The sequence below is a fragment of the Polypterus senegalus genome, chromosome 7 (genome assembly GCF_016835505.1).
Source record: "Polypterus senegalus isolate Bchr_013 chromosome 7, ASM1683550v1, whole genome shotgun sequence".
NCBI lineage: Eukaryota > Metazoa > Chordata > Cladistia > Polypteriformes > Polypteridae > Polypterus > Polypterus senegalus.
Window position 1 is genome coordinate 110407953 of NC_053160.1, and position 20934 is coordinate 110428886.

Below are 20934 nucleotides of genomic sequence, written 5' to 3' on the forward strand. Positions count from 1 at the left end.
TCAGAAATCACAGCTAACAAGACGTAAGGCATTCAAGCAGGATAAAAGAGGAGCCATTGTTGGAGCAATATTTGATGTTAATTCAAAGAACATAAAAATGTTATATTTGCATGGCTTCATGGTGCATTAAGTTTACATAACAGACTAATACAGTCATCACTGTCATGTGTATGGAGTACAGTGAAACACTTATATGTGCTAATGAACATGCAACAAATATGTTAATGCGGTACAGAACTTGTTAATATTATAGTGGGCAGTAATGAATCTTAAGATGTCGGAGGTGGGATGTACGATTGACAGTTAGCTGTCACAGAGATAAACCGAGTTCTGCATTCCATAAAACCCCAAGATCATTTGCAACACTTTACAATCGCAGGAAGACCCAAGAATACAAGATGAGACTTTCAGAGCAGAGGAGAAAGAAAAAAATCCTTGCAGAATATAAGTGGACTGCTGATAAAGCAAGTGACAGCTGCAGACACCTGGGGAGAAAAAAGTGCTGTCTAGTTGCTGGTTGATATTTTATGAGGCATATCCATGGTAATAATGGTAGGAAGGTGGCCCTTAAGAGTACAATCTTTCATTTTAAAAAAAATATGCCAGTTATTAGGCGAAAATGTCATTCAGCGTTCGCCTTCCCATCTTATTGTTCTATACAATATTTTAAGTAGTTTTTTTTTTTTAATACAAAAGGTTTATAAAAACATTTACAGTGGTGTGAAAAACTATTTGCCCTCTTCCTGATTTCTTATTCTTTTGCATGTTTGTCACACAAAATGTTTCTGATCATCAAACACATTTAACCATTAGTCAAATATAACACAAGTAAACACAAAATGCAGTTTTTAAATGATGGTTTTATTATTTAGGGAGAAAAAAATCCAAACCTACATGGCCCTGTGTGAAAAAGTAATTGCCTCCTGAACCTAATAACTGGTTGGGCAACCCTTAGCAGCAATAACTGCAATCAAGCGTTTACGATAACTTGCAATGAGTCTTTTACAGTGCTCTGGAGGAATTTTGGCCCACTCATCTTTGCAGAATTGTTGTAATTCAGCTTTATTTGAGGGTTTTTTTTAGCATGAACTGCCTTTTTAACGTCATGCCATAGCATCTCAATTGGATTCAGGTCAGGACTATGACTAGGCCAGTCCAAAGTCTTCATTTTGTTTTTCTTCAGCCATTCAGAGGTGGATTTGCTGGTGTATTTTGGGTCATTATCCTGTTGCAGCACCCAAGATCGCTTCAGCTTGAGTTGACGAACAGATGGCCGGACATTCTCCTTCAGGATTTTTGGTAGACAGTAGAATTCATGGTTCCATCTATCACAGCAAGCCTTCCAGGTCCTGAAGCAGCAAAACAACCCCAGACCATCACACTACCACCACCATATTTTACTGTTGGATTGATGTTGTTTTTCTGAAATGCTGTGTTCCTTTTACGCCAGATGTAACGGGACATTTGCCTTCCAAAAAGTTCAACTTTTGTCTCATCAGTCCACAAGGTATTTTCCCAAAAGTCTTGGCAATCATCGAGATGTTTCTTAGCAAAATTGAGACGAGCCCTAATGTTCTTTTTGCTTAACAGTGGTTTGGGTCTTGGAAATCTGCCATGCAGGCCGTTTTTGCCCAGTCTCTTTCTTAATTGAGGCAAGTGAGGCCTGCAGTTCTTTAGACGGACGTTGTCCTGGGGTCTTTTGTGACCTCTCGGATGAGTCGTCTCTGCGCTCTTGGGGTAATTTTGGTCGGCCGGCCACTCCTGGGAAGCACTGTGGCATGTTTTTGCCATTTCTGAATAATGGCTCTCACTGTGGTTCGCTGGAGTCCCAAAGCTTTAGAAATGGCTTTATAACCTTTACCAGACTGATAGATCTCAATTACTTCTGTTCTCATTTGTTCCTGAAATCTTTGGATTTTGGCATGATGTCTAGCTTTTGAGGTGCTTTTGGTCTACTTCTCTGTGTCAGGCAGCTCCTATTTAAGTGATTTCTTGATTGAAACAGGTGTGGCAGTAATCAGGCCTGGGGGTGGCTACAGAAATTGAACTCAGGTGTGATACACCACAGTTAGGTTATTTTTAACAAGGGGCAATTACTTTTCACAGAGGGCCATGTAGGTTTGGATTTTTTTTCTCCCTAAATAATAAAAACCATCATTTAAAAACTGCACTGTGTGTTTACTTGTGTTATATTTGACTAATGGTTAAATGTATTTGATGATCAGAAACATTTTGTGTGACAAACATGCAAAAGAATAAGAAATTATTATGCTTCTTTTATGAAGATTTAATACAATTGGAATATTGTATTCTTAAATCTGAATCACGGCTTGAATTGTACTGTGTTATAATTGCATTGTTCTATGCCTACACTGTACAGTATTTGATTAAATAGCACACACTCCAAAATTTGCAATTTGCCCTCATTGTTTTTCATAGTATGGAGTTAAGCATGTTATTTATCTGATTATTTCTATTTTCCCCCTCCTTGAACCGTCACCTTATCGTGGTGGAGGGGTTTGCGTGTCCCAATGATCCTAGGAGCTATGTTGTCCGGGGCTTTATGCCTGGTAGAACCACCAAGGCAAACTGGTCCTAGGTGAGGGATGAGACAAAAGCGGTTCAATAAACCTCCAATGAAAATAAAACTGGACAACGTTTTCCCTTGCCGGACGCTGGTCACGGGCCCCCTCTGGAGCCAGGCCTGGAGGTGGGGCTCGATGGCGGCGCCTGGTGGCGGGCCTGCACCCATGGGGCTCGGCGGGCACAGCCGAAGAGGTAGCGTGGGTCCTCCTCCCCATGGGCTCACCACCTATGGGAGGGGCCAAGGAGGTTGGGTGCAATGTGAGTTGGGTGGTGGCCGAAGGCGGGGACCTTGGCGGTCTGATCCTCGGCTACAGAAACTGGCTCTTGGGACGTGGAATGTCACCTCTCTGAAGGGGAAGGAGCCTGAGCTAGTGCTTGAGGTCGAGAGGTTCGGCTAGATATAGTGGACTCACCTCGGCGCACAGCTTGGACTCTGGAACCAATCTCCTTGAGAGGGGCTGGACTCTCTACCACTCTGGAGTTGCCCCCGGTGAGAGGCGGCGAGCAGGTGTGGGCATACTTATTGCCCCGACTGGAGCCTGTGCATTGGGGTTTACCCGGTGGGCGAGAGGGTGGCCTCCCTCCGCCGGGTGGGGAAGGGTCCTGACTGTTGTTTGTGCGTATGCGCGAACAGCAGTTTGGAGTATCCACCCTTTTGGAGTCTCTGGAGGGTTGCTAGAGGGCATACCTTCTGGGGATTCCCTCGTTTTGCTGGGAGACTTCAATGCTCCGTGGGCAATGACAGTGAGACCTGGAAGGGCGTGATTGGGAGGAATGGCCCCGATCTGAACCCGGCGGTGTTTTGTTATTGGACTTCTGTGCTCGTCATGGATTGTCCATACGAACACCATGTTCAAGCATAAGGGTGTTCATATGTGCACTTGGCACCAGGACACCCTAGGCCTCAGGTCGATGATCGACTTTGTGGTCGTGTGCCGGACTTGCGGCCATATGTCTTGGACACTTTCGGGTGAAGAGAGGGGGAGCTGTCAACTGATCACCACCTGGTGGTGAGTTGGCTTTGATGGTGGGGAAGATGCGGTCAGACCTGGTAGGCCCAAGCGTGTTGTGAGGGTCTGCTGGGAGCGGCTGGCAGAGTCCCCTGTCAGAAGTAGCTTCAACTCCCACCTCCGGCAGAACTTCAACCCGCCCCGAGGGAGGTGGGGACATTGAGTCGAATGGGCCATGTTCCGTGCCTCTATTGTTGAGGCGGCTGACGGAGCTGTGGCGCAAGGTGGTGGTGCCTGTCGTGGCGGCAATCCCGAACCCGTTGGTGGACACCGGCGGTGAGGATGCCGTCAAGCTGAAGAAGAGTCCTATAGGACTTTTTGTCCTGTGGGTCTCTGGAGGCAGCTGATAGGTACCGGCAGGCCAAGCGAGCGCGGCCGGTTGTTGCTGAGGCAAAACTTCGGGCATGGGAGGAGTTTGGAGGCCATGGAGAGCGACTTTGGACGGCCGAGGAGATTCTGGTCCACCGTCCGGCGTCTCAGGAGGGAAGCAGTGCAGTGTCAACACCGTATATAGTGGGGATGGTGCGCTGCTGACCTCGACTTCGGGGCGTTATGGGTCGATGGGAGGAGTACCGAAGACCTCCTCAATCCCACTAACATGCCTTCCAATCAGGAAGCAGAGCCTGGGGACTCTGAGGTGGGCTCTCCCATCTCTGGGACTGAAGTCACCGAGGTGGTCAAAAACTCCTTGGTGGCAGGGCCCGGGGTGGATGAGATCGCCCGGAGTTCCTTAAGGCTCTGGATGTTGTAGGACTGTCTTGGTTGACACGTCTCTGCAACATCGCATGGACATCGAGGGACAGTGCCTCTGGATTGGCAGACCGGGGTGGTGGTCCCCTCTTTAAAAGGGGACGGAGGGTGTGTTCCAACTATAGAGGGATCACACTCCTCAGCCTCCCTGGAAAAGTCTATTGGGGGTTCTGGAGAGGAGGGTCCGTCGGATAGTGAACCTCGGATTCAGGAGGAACAGTGTGGTTTTAGTCCTGGTCGCGGAACAGTGGACCAGCTCTTCACCCTTAGCAGAGTCCTGGAGGGTGCATGGGAGTTTGCCCGACCGGTCTACATGTGTTTTGTGGACTTGGAAAGGCATTGACCGTGTCCCTCGGGAATCCTGTGGGGGTGCTCGGGAGTATGGGGTACGGACCCCTGATAAGAGCTGTTAGGTCTCTGTACAACGGTGTCAGAGCTTGGTCCGCATTGCGGCAGTAAGTCGAGCCCGTTTCCAGTGAGAGTTGGACTCCGCCAGGGCTGCCCTTTGTCACCGATTCTGTTCATAACTTTTATGGACAGAATTTCTAAGCGCAACCAGGGTGTTGAAGGGGTCGGTTTGGTGGACTCAGGATTGGGTCACTGCTTTTGCAGATGATGTTGTCCTGTTTGCTTCATCAGGCCGTGATCTTCAGCTCTCTCTGGATCGGTTAGCAGCTGAGTGTGAAGCGGCTGGGATGAGAATCAGCACCTCCAAATCCGAGCATGGTCCTCAGCGGAAAAGGGTGGAGTGCCCTCTCAGGGTTGGGAGAGATCCTGCCCCAAGTGGAGGAGTTCAAGTATCTCGGGGTCTTGTTCACGAGTGAGGGAAGAATGGAGCGTGAGATCAACAGGCGGATCGGTGCGGCATCCGCAGTGATGCGGGCTCTGCATCGGTATGTCGTGGTGAAAAGGAGCTGAGCCGTAAGGCAAAGCTCTCAATTTACCAGTCGATCTACCTTCCTACCCTCACCTATGGTCATGAGCTATGGGTAGTGACCGAAAGAACGAGATCGCGAATACAAGCGGCTGAAATGAGTTTCCTCCGCAGGGTGTCTGGGCTTTCCCTTAAAGATAGGATGAGAAGCTCAGTCATCCGGGAGGGGCTCAGAGTAGAGCCGCTGCTCCTCCGCATCGAGAGGAGTCAGATGAGGTGGCTCGGGCATCTGATCAGGATGCCTCCTGGGCGCCTCCCTGGTGAGGTGTTCGGCACGTCCAACGGGAGGAGGCCCGGGAAGACCCAGGACACGCTGGAGGGACTATGTCTCCCGGCTGGCCTGGGAAGCCTTTGGGATTCTCCGGAAGAGCTGGAAGAAGTGGCGGGGAGGGAAGTCTGGGCCTCTCTGCTTAAGCTGCTGCCCCCGCGACCCGACCTCGGATAAGCGGAAGAGAATGGATGGATGGATATTTCTATTTTCTAGAGAATATGCTTATTTCTTTATTTTAAGCAGCTATACTATGAAATTGCTAAAGAGTAAATACAAGTTCATTTAGCTACCCTCATTCGTATTTTCAATGTTGGCCCTATAAAAATGAAAGAAGAAACAAAAATTCTAAAGGTAAAAGGCTGTACAAAATACTGCACTGACTATAAGTGGCAATGAAAAGCAAATTTTAGAAGCAAACACTGCAATAAAAATATATTTGCATAAACCTTAACGTCAACATGCAGCACATACTCTGTATACCAGCAAAGCCAAAGTCATTAATAAAAAAAATAAACTTACCATTTTTCTGCATTTGGCTTATAAGGTTGTCCTCCAAGATGGCACTGGAAGCAAAATTATTGCCTATATCTACAAAAGTTGGTAATGTGCCCGTTGTAAAACCTTTGATTCGCTGCATAGTAGTGGTGGGAGGATCAGCCCTGAAAGCATACAACCGACTGTTGGCAGGCGAAGACTGTATAAATTCTGAGAACACTTTGATCTTATTCTGAAAATGCTGTGGATCCTTAACCTTTGAATCAAATTGAGCAAAATCATATTTCAAAGCATCAATGATGAGGATAACTGCTCTACTGAACCGTGGCTTGCTCCAGCAAAAATCTACAAGTTGATTTTGTGAAACATTCTTAGAATAAATATTTAATGACCAATTTTCAGAAAACAGAGGATCTCTGCAGGAACTGGTGCGATTGACTTCAACTTTAACTAAGAGGAAACCACTAAGAAAAATACCAATTCCAGCATAAAAAAGAAAGCAAATCCAGGAGATCAGAGTCAGAAGAGGAAGTTTTTTCATTCTGAAAATAAAACCGAAGAATGTGAGAATGTTAAAAAATATACTGTAATGTTTCACATAATAACATAATCTAAACATATTAAATGTCATACCTAGAGGTGACTAGGAAACCAGGAAAGGCTTAGTCCTTAAGGAGCAAAGATGGTTTGAGGATCGCCAATTTTCCTGCAAATGCATGAGAAATTCGTTCAAACATTTAAAAACAATGTTTCATAAATACAGAAAGGAAGAAATTTGGGTATTTCACCCTCAAAGGTGCATAAAATAACTAAAAGATCCAAGGAAAATTGAGATTTCAATGCATAAAGTGCAAGAGTGAACCCTAAGCTGATTATCTGTTATCTCTGATCCTTCAGGGGGCACTGTATCAAGAACCATCACTCATTAATAAATGATAGAACCACATTGTCTCAGGATTACTTTGGCAAAACTTTATCAAATAATACAAAACATATTTATATCCACATGGCAGATGCAAATGTACTATGGAGGTATCTAGGATGGACCATCACACCAGAAATGTGGTCAGACAAATAAATATTTCAGGACATTTTTGTAAAAATGCACATCATTTCCTCTGGACCAAAAAGATGAATGACCACCCTGACAGATTCCAGCTACAAGTCCAAAAGCCAGTATCTGTGATGGTATAGGTTTGTGTCAGTGCCTTCGGCAAGAGTGATTTTACGTTCTGTGGAGGCACCATAACGCTAAAAAGAACATTTACATTTTGGAGCAATATTAGCTGCCTTCAACATAACATCTTTTCAATGGATGTCCATGCATATTTCAGCACGAGAATGCAAAACCACATTTTGCATGCATTTCAAAGGCACTGCTGCTTACCAAAAAGTGTGCAGGTACTCAACTGGTAGTGACACAACCTGCAGTGACACGTATTTGAATGAGGGACTTAGAAAAAATAGATTAATCACTTTTTAATATTGCACCATACATCTCCTCAAGGTGGGTAAGGGGATGGCCAATTTCCTGTCCGACACAGGATCCTGTGGACTTGGGATATGTCCCTGTCAGATAGGTGTGGCTTGTAGCATTTCTGCCAATTTCCAGTGTTTTATCATATGCATATCTGTAGCCCAGTAAAAGAACAGAAAGTTAGGAAGTGCCAAGTTGCCTTTAGCTTTAGATATCTGAAGAGATACCTTTTTAATTTGTGTCAGTTTATAATTCCAGGCAGACACAATTGTAACCTTGTTTAACATCTTAAGTGTTTAAGTGACAAAGTGATTTTCTGACAAATCTGATTTGTAAAGTGTGTTATTACTAAAAATTAGCACCACTAATTCATATTAAACCGAAATAATCAGATTTGAATTTTTTTACCACAGATTAAGGAATATTTTCCTTTCAGTTACAAAACAGAAAACCATCATTGAATGAAACCAGTATAGGCACATGGACAAAACAAAATCAGGTTGTCCACAACGATCACATATTCTTTACAAACCCTACACTAAAAAACCTCCCATCAGTTGTTACATTGTAGGAAAGTCCCCACACCTCTTAAATTAAAATACTGAAAAATTTAGCATGTGAGGAGAGAAACAAAAGCTACACGTCTTCAAAACTTTATGGACTAACAATGTTAAAAGATAAAAAACAAACAAAAAAATAGCTCTTTTTGTGGTCCTCTAAGACTACTATTCAAGATCAATAGATTACAACAGAAATCATCCTAAAGTACAGTTTAGAACTAATCTAATAAATGACGATTCTGAACTTCCATGCAAAATACCTACACACATTTTATAAGCATATTTAATGGATATTAAATATTAGATCCCAGGCTTCAATGTCATCTTACAGACCAAATATTACAGTTTCAAACCCTACCTTTTGTATACTATTTTAATAAGACACTCAAGGCTCCTTGTTAAGTCTCTCAAAAGCCCTGATCAGAGCATCTACTGACTGCACGAAGATCACAGCGTCATCAGTAAAGTCAAGATCAGTGAATCTTTCTTCACCAAAAGCCCTGCAGCTGCTGGACCCTACAACCCTACCCAACATCCAGTCAATGCAAGCATTGAACATAATATGGCTACTTGCAGGGCCAAATGCAGTTTAACATCATACCCAGGACAAACTGGGGGGAGGAGAGGAGAAAGGAAAAAAAAAAAAAAAAAAAATCAGACCTAGGCACATGTATGCATAATAATTACAGATCTATTTCCATTTTTCCTTTCTTTCTGAAACTGTAGCTGCCACACAGCTTTATATTCATATTATAGAGAAATTCCAGCCTAGCTTTCACATCATTCACAGTACAGAATTGATGCAGGCTCATATTTTAAATGACATTGTAATAACTTCTCGTTAGGAATGCACCAACAACATTTTTTGATACCAATACCAAGTATTTACAGTTGTGCTTGAAAGTTTGTGAACCCTTTAGAATTTTCTACATTTCTGCATAAATACGACCTAAAAAATCATCAGATTTTCACTCAAGTCCTAAAAGTAGATAAAGAGAAACCAGTTAAACAAATGAGACAAAAATATTATACTTGGTCATTTATTTATTGAGTAAAACAATCAAATATTACATATTTGTGAGAGGTAAAAGTATGTGAACCTCTAGGATTAGCAGTCAGTTTGAAGGTGAAATTAGAGTCAGGTGTTTTCAATCTATAGGATGACAATCAGGTGTGAGTGGGCACCCTGTGTTATTTAAAGAACAGGGATCTATCAAAGTCTGCTCTTCACAACACAATTTTTTTTGGAAGTGTATCATGGCACGAACAAAGGAGATTTCTGAGAACCTCAGAAAAAGAGTTGTTGATGCTCATCAGGCTGGAAAAGGTTACAAAACCAGCTCTAAAAAGTATGGACTGCACCAATTCACAGTCAGACAGATTGTGTACAAATGGAGGAAATTCAGGACCATTGTTACCCTCCCCAGGAGTGGTCAATCAACAAAGATCACTCCAAGAGCAAGGTGTGTAATAGTTGGCGAGGTCACAAAGGACCCCAGGGTAACTTCTAAGCAACTGAACGCCTCTCTCACATTGGCTAATGTTCATGTTCATGAGTCCACCATCAGGAGAACACTGAACAACAATGGTGTGCATGGCAGGGTTGCAAGGGGAAAGCCACTGCTCTCCCAAAAAAACATTGCTGCTCGTTTGCAGTTTGCTAGAGATCACATGGACAAACCAGAAGGGTATTGGAAGAATGTTTTGTGGACTGATGAGACCAAAATAGAACTTTTTGGTTTAATGAAAAGAGTTATGTTTGGAGAAAGGAAAACACTGCATTCCAGCATAACAACCTTATCCCATCTGTGAAACATGGCGGTGGTAGTATCATGGTTTGGGCCTGTTTTGCTGCATCTGGGCCAGGACGGCTTGCCTTAAGTGATGGAACAAGAATTCTGAATTATATCAGAGAATTCTAAAGGAAAATGTCAGGACATCTGTCCATGAACTGAATCTCAAGAGAAGGTGGGTCATGCAGCAAGACAACGACCCTAAGCACACAAGTCGTTCTACCAAAGAATGGTTAAAGAAAAATAAAGTTAATGTTTTGAAATGGCCAAGTCAAAGTCCTGACCTTAATCCAAATGTTGTGGAAGGACCTGAAGCGAGCAGTTAATGTGAGGAAACCCACCAACATCCCAGAGTTGAAGCTGTTCTGTACGGAGGAATGGGCTAAAATTTCTCCAAGCCGGTGTGCAGGAATGATCAAAAGTTACTGGAAACGTTTAGTTGCAGTTATTGCTGCAAAGGGGGTCACACCAGATACTCAAAACAAAGGTTCACATACTTTTGCCACTCACAAATCTATATATATAATTCACTAAGGCAAGACACCCATGGATAGCGGCGTGGATTCATTAAGCCGCCGACAAGTAAGACACCTATGGCACATGCAGGGAGGAGCCACGCCCACCAACTCCAAGACCACTGGATACGACAACTCGCAGAGCCACGCCACCAACTTCGGACCACGACGACACAGAAAGAATGGCGTCATTTATATTCGTCTGTCGTAGAGGCCTCATGTACCTCCAAGCCAACTTGACTGTTCATAGAGGCATGTTTCTCACGGAGGTGAGTCGCCATATGCAGCGTGTAAAACGGTTTGCAAGGGGTATCCCATGGGATCCTTAAAACAATCCTTTACAACTGAGGTTAAAACACAATGAAGTAAGCAGTTTTTAAAAACGGAGTTTTTGGTTACAACGCACGACCGCATGCACCATAGCAAACTGTTTTACACGCTACATACAGCAAATCGCTTCCGCGACAAACATGCGTCTTCTTAGATGCTCTTGCACTTTGTACACACCCCCCACCCACCTCGCTATTACCGTGGTCGGGTGTCTTGGTGGATTATATATAGAAAGGCAGCCAAAAACGCACAGAGCAATGAAAAGTCTACGTGAGTCACAGGTGCATCTGGACTGTGCAAAGACGACAACAACTCGAGTGACGAGTTGGAGGTGGGCACATGAGAAGGCAGTGTATACAGAACGAGAAATCAGCACACTAGCATGACGGAGGGAGCGGAATGGACGTCCTTCTCCCCTCCTCCTGTTCCATGCCATATGCAGCGTGTAAAACAGTTTGCGAGGGGTATCCCATGGGATCCTTAAAACATTCCTTTACAACTGAGGTTAAAACACAATGAAGTGAGCAGTCTTTAAAAAATGAGTTTTTGGTTACGATGCACGACCGCATGCACCATAGCAAACTGTTTTACACGCTACATACAGCAATTCGCATCCGCGACAAACATGCTTCTTCTTAGATTCTCCTGCAATTTGTACACACCCCCCTCCCACCTCGCAACCACCGTGGTCGGGTATCTTGGTGGCTTATATATAGAAAGGCAGCCAAAACCGCACAGAGCAATGAAAAGTCTACGTGAGTCACAAGTGCATCTGGACTGTGCAAAGACGACAACAACTCGAGTGACGAGTTGGAGGTGGGCACATGAGAAGGCAGTGTATACAGAACGAGAAATCGGCACACTAGCATGACGGAGGGAGCAGAATGGATGTCCCTCTCCTCCCCCCCCCCGTTCCAACCTCCGCGCCTGAGCGCTGCACAGACGATTGTATGTTGGTTCATTCTGTGCAATGTTACAATGTTGCTTTTCTTGCCGATTTATTACATTACCGATTTTTCAAAAGTTAATTTTCTCCCTGTGCTTAAAAATCATTAAAAAACCGGCCCGATTATGCGGCATATGGTACGCCGCGGGTTGGCTAGTATGTAATATTCAATCATTTTACTTAATAAATAAATGAGTATAATATTTTTGTCTCATTTGTTTAACTGGTTTCTCTATCTACTTTTAGGACTTGAGTGAAAATCTGATGATGTTTTAGGTCATATTTATGCAGAAATATAGAAAATTCTAAAGGGTTCACAAACTTTCAAGCACAACTGTAATTAACACAGTAGGCCGATGCCAAGTGCCAATACAGATAATACTAAGTGCACAATGCAATTTTATCTATAAGCCATAGTGAATGAAACCTATGACTTTTGTTTAAAGAAATAATAAAAATGTGTAAGTCGTTAATTAAAATGAATAACTTATTTCTTCACAATCATATTATTTTGCCACATAACACTGCATTCAACAGTGAATCATATTTTATGAATTTAAAAAAATAAGTGGCTCATTCTTGCTTTATAATGGTGCTTATTGATATCAGGGTCCCATTGTGAAAAAAAGCCTAAAAACTTACCAAATATATCCATTTTGCAAGCCAAAAAGTTGAAATATTGATCCATATCTTGAGATTACGTACATTTTGCAAAATAGTGTATCTATGTTTTATAAGAAGGGAAAACAATGCCAGTTTCAGGCATTTTAACAGGAGACTGGCTGTATTTTTCACTTTGCTGGTCACATTCATTCTGAAGTACCCTCTCAGGGACAGGAGACTGTATTCTCCTCAGAATGTCATATGCCAAGCTTCGTTCCTGTTATTGAAAGTTAATGCCCAGATGTGAACTGATGTCTCTATTCTGTAAACAACTACACAATAATAACTGAAAGAAGTCACACTTATCATCACTTGCATTCTTTCACTATACAGAAGCATGTTTCATTATTTTGCAAAGATATTGCCTTCTGCTGCTAGATTGAGAATGCATGCATATACTTTGATGAGACAGAATATTGAGCGTGTGCATAACATGCAATCAAGTGATAAGAACAGCACAGATGTCATAAGCATTCATTCATCAGTCCATTCACCCATCTTCCTAACCTGCTTATCCAGGGCAGGGACAAGTGGCAGCAGGAGCCTATAACAAAAACAGTCAGGCACAAGACATGAACAATTTCTGGACTGGGCACCAGTCCATCTCAGAGCAAACATACAAACAAGAGTCAATTTAGTCACATCACTTCACCAAAGTTTAAAGTGGTTGAAATTTAGTAAGCTTAGTTACAGGTGTTTTAACATAGAGTGACAGCACAGAAGCTGTCATTTCTGTCTCATCGCGCCCGGGTCTGCGTGGAGTTTACAAGTTCTCCAGGGGTTATTTATAGACTGACTGGTATTCAGTTCAGTCAGTTTACTCACTCACAAAACATAGTTCTTAGTTCTTCAATTACCATATCTTCAGCAAGAACAATTCATCAAGCAATACAAAAGTTGATATTTGGTTTGTCGAGTTTCAAACTGCTCTACCACATGTTGCCTTTTTCATTTATTTTTTCAACGATGCACACATATGACACACCATGGAAAGAGTGACATAAAGGTAGCTTGGACCTTTCAAAAATCTAAAGCTTTTATTAATAATGCAATGCACTGTGATCAGTTCAGGTCAGATTTATTGCTATATGTATAGCGTAAAATAAAACTCTTACGTGCACTGTTCATCACATTGCCAATCAATGTGAATCTCACTGTACAGGCTATGTAAAATAACAGAGAATGTAATTGAAGAAAAGTAGGCACCACTTAGGAACAAATAATTTTATGATTTGCACACACCTGTTTGTTATTACAAGTTATGGCAAAACATAACAGCTGAAAAAACAGAAATACAGATGCAAAAGTAAGATGATAAGCAGAATACAGCATGGGGTCAGTTTGAAGTGTGTTGATAACTCCACTCACCAAGAACAGGGAAGCAAGCAAGAAACGTATACTTACCTCAAGAAAACAGTACTAACAATCTGTGATAAAAGTTATTATTTCCAGTTTACTTCTGCTGTCACAAGCATGCTTCAGAAATTTGTAAGGACAGAAGGCAAGTTTTCTTAAATCAAAACCTTTGCTTCTTCAGAGTGAATGTTTTGTACTGGTTTTAAGGCTTCAAACCCCAAACACACACACACATACACATTTTTCCCATTAGTTTCATTATAAAATACAAGAATGTGTTTTAAAATTTATAAAATATGCTTCACTTTATAATGCAGTTTCAAATGACAAATATACTGACTTGAAAAAAACTAAACATATGCTTGTAACTTGCTTGTGAATTCTGCTGGTTTGTGTTTGTTAAAAAGAGAATAAAGTAAAAAGGAATTTGAATGGTAGTAAAAGGTTAAAATTAATTAAACTAGGTAATACCTATTTACACAACACAGAGTACACCAGTTTTTACTTTACACACACATGCACTTCTTTCCTTTTAGAATGAATGTTAAGAAAGTAAGTGACCTGTGTAAGACAGAGAGCTATTAATGAACAAATACTTATCAGCACAAGGTTAATCCACAAAAAATTGTTTAAATACTGTATGTTTGCTAAAATACTAGATGATAAACGTAAAGAAACACACCACTAGTGTTTTTTAAAGAAAGTAGAATGTAGAGAGCTTGAATTTAGCAAAATTGTAGATTTTTTTTAGCAAATTGTAGAATTGTCAGAATTGTCATTTTCTTCAAATATTCCATCCATTAATTTTCCAACCCGCTGAATCCAAACACAAGGTCACGGGGGTCTGCTGGAGCCAATCCCAGCCAACACAGGGCGCAAGGCAGGAACCAATCCCAGGCAGGGTGCCAACTCACCATGGACACACACACACCAAGCACAGACTAAGGCCAATCCACCTAACCTGCATGCATGTCTTTGGAGTGTGGAAGGAAACCGGAGGACCCGGAGGAAACCCACGCAGACATGGGGAGAACATGCAAACTCAATGCAGGGAGGACCTTTCTTCAAATTTTTCCTCATTATTTATTACTCACAATGATACAAACTCTGCGGTGGGCTGGCGCCCTGTCTGGGGTGGGTTTCCTGCCTTGCACCCTGTGTTGGCAGGGATTGGCTCCGGCAGAACCCCCTGAAGTAGTTAGGATATAGCGGGTTGGATAATGTATGGATGGATGGATGGATGGATGATACAAACTAATCACTCAGAAATATGAATAGACTTAAACTAGAAGTAAAGAGTTTTCAAATAATTACATTTCTAGTGTTAACATTTATTAGAATGGTAGCTCAACTCGAATTTCACATTGTAATTGTCATTGCTTTGTTTATTTATTTCAAAAACATCCAACCAGCAGATATCACTTTGTTTGAATTTCTTTAGAAATATGACACATGTGAAGTACAACTGGCGATGCAAGCAAAATTCATAACAGCAGTTTGAAACATCAGGGGATGACATATGCAAAATTCAGCGCATCTCCGAATAAAGTTTGGCTGCAGTCTGACCTGGACAATGTCTCTCAGAGAACAGGTCAGGCCCCCAGCAAATGACGCATGGTGCTGACTGCAGCAATTTCCTGAGTGTAAAGATGTGTAACTTTGAATTTTATTTAAGCATTTTAAAGGTGTGTAAATTAAATATTACATATTCCAAATTCAAATTTGTATGTGATAGCTCCAGGTGAAATAACCTTTGTACCCAGAAAAACCTTACAAAAGTATAAAGATCAAGCATAAGGAAATCTGACTGGTATGCTAGTACCTTTGGATATTTTCAGCACAGCCAGTGACCTCATTTCTTGGGCAAAATTCAACTGTCTGAAGGTTTCCACTTCTAAATGCTTTGCCGGTTTTTTGTATGAGAAAAACACTCCAGTTCATTGTTTTTTCCCATTAAAACAAAACATGTTAACAGAAAAAAATATTTCATTAACTAAAATAAAAATAAAAAATGTCTAAAAACTAGAACTAAATGAAAACAAGAATTTTGATTTTCATCAAAGTTTAATTAATCACTTATCAGTGACTTATTATGTTGATTTTATTGGCCATAACTGACTAGCAGTCACAGATGCCTCATTGTCAGCTGAGAGTGGTAGCTTTCATCAAAAGTCTAAGAAAAGGAGATAAAAACATGCCACATGTTACTTTGGAAGGCATAGTTACTGTTAAGTAATCTGAACATTAGAGTCATGGATATTTGTCAAGCTCAAATACCTACATCAGCTTCAAATTTAGTCAGAGTTCAGTCTGAAAACAAAAATATTACTATACTCCAAAAGATAGGAATGTCAGTAATTTCAGCCTTATTTTGCACAGATATTTCTTGCTCTCTGTTTATCTTTGCCAAGATAAATTACAGTTCTAAATACTAAATAAGTAGCAAGCATCTTCTATGTTATTTGTTTGCCTGTCTTATCTGTCTTGAGTCCCGTTTTCTATGTTGATGTATACGTAGTTGCCATATTTCTATAATCATGGTGTTTCTCAATAAATTGTATTATTCTATTTCTTAAAACAAGTGTGCTTCAATTACCTTGACATAAGTAAGTCTAACGGCCGGAGACTGCCGTTAAGAGAGAGGTAAGGAAAATAAAGTAAGAGCCTTACCAAATTATTTAATTAATTATCAGTATTACCAGTGGGAAAACTGATAATGAACTAAGTTAAAATACTCTTCTTTTTCTTACAACTTCCTAATTCTTTCGGCTGCTACCGTCATTAGTTATCTACTCTCTATAAATATAATCCTAAGCCTAAAAGTGCAACGATTTTATGTGACTTTTTATGTCACGATTTTTGTCACACTTTAAATCGGCTTATTTTAAAACCTACATATATATCTTTGGTATCATTCTTTTCAGAATTTATCGAACTTTAATGTGATGTTGTTAGATTTTCAGATTCTTATTCCACTTTTAAATTATACACTAAAAAATATCAAGAACTTGCATCCCGTGAGACGAGACTTTGTGCCAAGAGATTTAACCATGCCTGGGGCTGGAAATAAAAGACAAAAGAGTAGGACAGCTGGTGTACAGGCTTTTAAATGTATAAGAGGAGGTTAAAAAAAAAAATTGTTTTTGTTTCCCATTGTATCACCGTTTAAGAGGGGGTTTTGGAGCCATGTTTCCTTGGGGTGTGTTCAGCCCCCCTCTTCACAACGTGAGTGGCAGACGCGCGAAGTGGCTGGTGCGTAACGGAGGCCAGGGGGTTGTTGAGCAAAGCAAGCAGGGGGGTGAATCCTCAATGTATAATCAGTAAAGGTTATTGAGCCTGCCCCAGAAGTTACCATGCAAGCCCAAGCCACGACTGTACCTTTATTGTGCTTAATAGATGAGCATGTATGTTTTGTATCATGAGCAGATCCTGTCTTCCTTCACATTTTGACCTTTGCATCCCATTGTTAGAGGTGAATCTGGTCCTCATCAATCTCATCCAAGTACTAAATCCATAAAGATTAGTGTCAGTACTTTTGTGGCTCATCTCAGTGCTTTTTTTTTTTTTTTAAATGCAGATTCAAATCTGGCTTTCTTATTTTTACTGATAAGTGGTTTGCATTTTGTGGTACTGTACATAGCCCTTATTTCTCCTAGTCTTCTTTGAATGGTGGATTACAATACAATACAATTTATTTTTGTATAGCCCAAAATCACACAAGAAGTGCCGCAATGGGCTTTTAATAGGCCCTGCCTCTTGACAACCCCCCAGCCTTGACTCTCTAAGAAGACAAGGAAAAACTCCCAAAAAAACCCTTGTAGGGGAAAAATGGAAGAAACCATGGGAAAGGCATTTAAAAGACAGGCAAGTTGGACGTACGGTGGGTGTCAAAAAGAAGGGGGTCAATACAATACACAAAACAGAACAAATCCTCAATACAGTATAAAAATAAACATTTTACAAGTACGATGCAGAATTTAAAAGTAGATGATATCACATAATATGATTTGGATTTGTTTAGAGTCCTGGAGACCTCAGATAAAAAGTAACAGCATCAGATCCGTGGGTGGGGGGCAGAAGTATGTATCGTGATCGTGGCTGAGAGAATAAAAGTGAAAAAAAAAAACAGTAACTTTTACAAGTAGTATAAATGTACACCGACTATTACAGACGCAAACCAAATGTATGTGTTTACTGTATAATATAGTAACAATAAGAGCACCTCACTACTGAAAACGGCAAATATAGGAGGCAGTCTGGATCGAACCGGGGACTGTTGATTACAAGTCAACAAATCTTACTGCTATGTCATTACTATTGTATCGCCCTTGAACCTATTGTGAAAGTGCTTATTTGATCTTTGGACTTCAGGCTTCACATATTATACAGTTTATGCCTACATTTTGTCATTTACTACTAAAATATGAAAAACGTTTATGTTTTAACATGTTTACACAGATTATTGTAGAAACAGAACACGCATGAAATGCATGTGTTCCAAGTAACATTCTATTATTTCCACTCTAAAACTCCAGCACTTCACTGCCAGATAATCAAGGCATGAGCTGGGAGAACTTTGTGCATGTTCTGCGATGGTAGGGGGATGTAATATTAGGCTACTTGTCTTTATCGACACATTTACAGGGCAAAAGAAGCTGATGGAGAGGTACGAAGGGATTTAAGTTGGGCTGGTTTTACGAGCTTTTTTGTAGGCTTTGGTAATTCTAGTGTTAAGCGTGGGAAAGGAGCTATATCGTATATACTGAAAAAAAAAATGTGCCACTGTTATTAACACAGTTCAAGCAGTGATTCCAACAGCATTTCAAAAAATAACTAAAGCAAGAATTACTAGAAAAAAATGTACTTTCAAAGTTCCAAAATGTGTAGATGACATACAGTCAGTCAGCATCAGGAAATGCCATAATTATATAAGAGAATACATGTACTAAGATCTCACTGCTTACAAATGGAATTTAAACAATAAAAATGAAAGGGGTTTTGAAATTAATTAACCATTTGCTTAAACCTATTGTAGGTTACAGTAACAAAAAGACATAGGAACACAGTAGTTATTTGACAGTGGCTTTTTTTTTTTTAAACTAAAAACAAAATTTATCTTAATATTAGAAAAGCACTGATACAGCCACTGATTTACCTTCAGACACCTTACAACTTTTTCAATTTTACACCCAAGATGTGTCACCAGACATTCATGTCCAATACTCATACAAAGCTACAAGATGGAGCCAGGACTGAATACAAGTATCTAGGGAAAAGTACTGGACCACTATGAATGCTAACAATTTGTATCTATGGTAATTACGCAGTTAAGATACTAAACCATTAGCAGAACTTTTGATGAGAACAGGCCATTTGGCTCAAGAAAGCTTGCCAATTATATCCACCTAATTCCTCCAAAGTAACATCAAAATGATTTTTCAATGTTCCCAACACCACAGTTCACCACAGTACTTGGTAACTTATTCCATGTGTCTCCAGTTCTTGTGTGAAGAAAAATATCCTAATGTTTATATATAAGCTTCCATTAACAAGTTTCCTACTATGCCCCCATATTCTTGTTAAACTCATTTTAAAATAACAATGTTGATCCATTATAATAATTCCTTTCATAATTTTAAACACTTTAATAATGTCTCCTCTTAATTTCCATTTGTTTAAACTGAAAAGGTTCAACTCCTTCAATCTTTCCTCATAATTTATACCCTGAAGTCCTGAATTCTGCCCAGTCGCTCATCTGGATTTTTTTCTAGTGTTATCATGTCTTCTTATTATAGCCCAGAGACCAAAACTACATGCTATACTCCATATAATTAAGAATAACTTTCTTTGACTTGTACTCTATGCTTCATACTACAGTGTATATAACCTAACATTCTGTTAGCCATCCTAATGCTTTTTGAACACTCCCTGAAAGTTGACAGTGACAAGTCCGCTATGACTCCTAGGTCCTTCTCATTGTGTATTCAAATCTAAAATTTTTACTTCCTACATATAATATCTTACATTTACTTACTGTATGTTAAATTTCATCTGCCACAAATCTGCACAAGCCTATCCAAGTACCTCTGTAATGATTCAATAGAATTTAGATTATTAGCCAGTCCACCTAGCTTGGTAAAATGCTCAAACTTAACCAGAGTTTTGTTTATATTTCTATCCATATAATTTATGAATATTAAAAGAAGCTGCAGCCATAGCACTGACCCTTGAGGGACACCACTATTAACATCACTTAATTCTGATTCTGGTTTCCTCACACCATAACCTTCTGCTCCCTCGGTTTTAACCAGTTCTACACACTAAACCCTGAACTCCCACTTCCTTTAGTTTGATGCTCAAACTCTCATGTGGGACTTTACCTTGATTTTCAGAAAGCATTTGATTAAGAATAGCATATGCACCACCCTGAATATATTTTTGGATGTTTCCTGATTGAATACCAGCGTATAAGTAAAACACTACCTCCTTCATATGAACTCATACCAATTGTTAAATGTTAAATTATATTCAGATGGACCTTTATTGTTTTCATTTTACATGCTTCCACTGGGAACTACCATCAGAAAACACAACATTCATTTTCAAACATATTCGGACTGATTCTCTAATGGCACCTTTAATTATTTGTGACATTATATTATATTACATTTGACTAGTAACATGAACACACATGAACAGCAAAATTCACCTTTTGTAGAATTCTAACCTGCTTTACTTATGTGCTCTTGTCTATGTAAATGATGCGGCTGAAAAATCAAATTTGATGTTTTCTTTAATAAACACAAGTAAAAACCTTTAACTTTACTCTTAGGTTTTTCAGCATTTTTTGACATTTTACATATTCAATGTTTTTGTTGAGATTCACAAGTCTATATCATTTTTTGTTTTACAGAATGCAGGTTTTGGCATGCTTTTTGTATAAGAGACATGTTTTTTCTCATTAATGAAGAGTAACCCTCCTACCCATTTTCGGGCAATTTCTCTGTAGAAGAACCATTCAGGAGGAGATGGAAAAGGCTGTCATCTTTTGGCTGCTCCAAACAGATGATGATTACCAGCTTTAAGCACCCCCAAAGAGAGAGTTGTTCATCAGCTTTCACGTTTCAGAGAGTGCAAGATAGAGAGAGAGAGAGATTAATGCAGCTAGTTTTAAAAGAAGGTGTAATCTCTGGTAATTGGATTAAAGTAACTTCCAGTAACTGAACCAGTGCCTGCTCATAGACACAC

The 20934-nt window shown here is 40.4% G+C and overlaps 1 protein-coding gene across 1 annotated transcript in view; it reads right to left on the reverse strand.

Moving 5' to 3' along the window:
* pigo (phosphatidylinositol glycan anchor biosynthesis, class O) overlaps positions 1–20725 on the reverse strand; it is a 232297-nt gene extending 211572 nt beyond the window's left edge. The window contains exons 1-3 of the mRNA XM_039757965.1: positions 20671–20725; positions 6680–6752; positions 6071–6588 (exon numbers count right to left, since the gene is read on the reverse strand). Of these exons, the coding sequence (XP_039613899.1) occupies positions 6071–6587 (517 nt within the window). The 5' untranslated portion in view covers position 6588; positions 6680–6752; positions 20671–20725. The remainder of the gene's footprint in view (positions 1–6070; positions 6589–6679; positions 6753–20670) is intronic.
* Between the last annotated feature and the right edge of the window lie 209 nt (positions 20726–20934).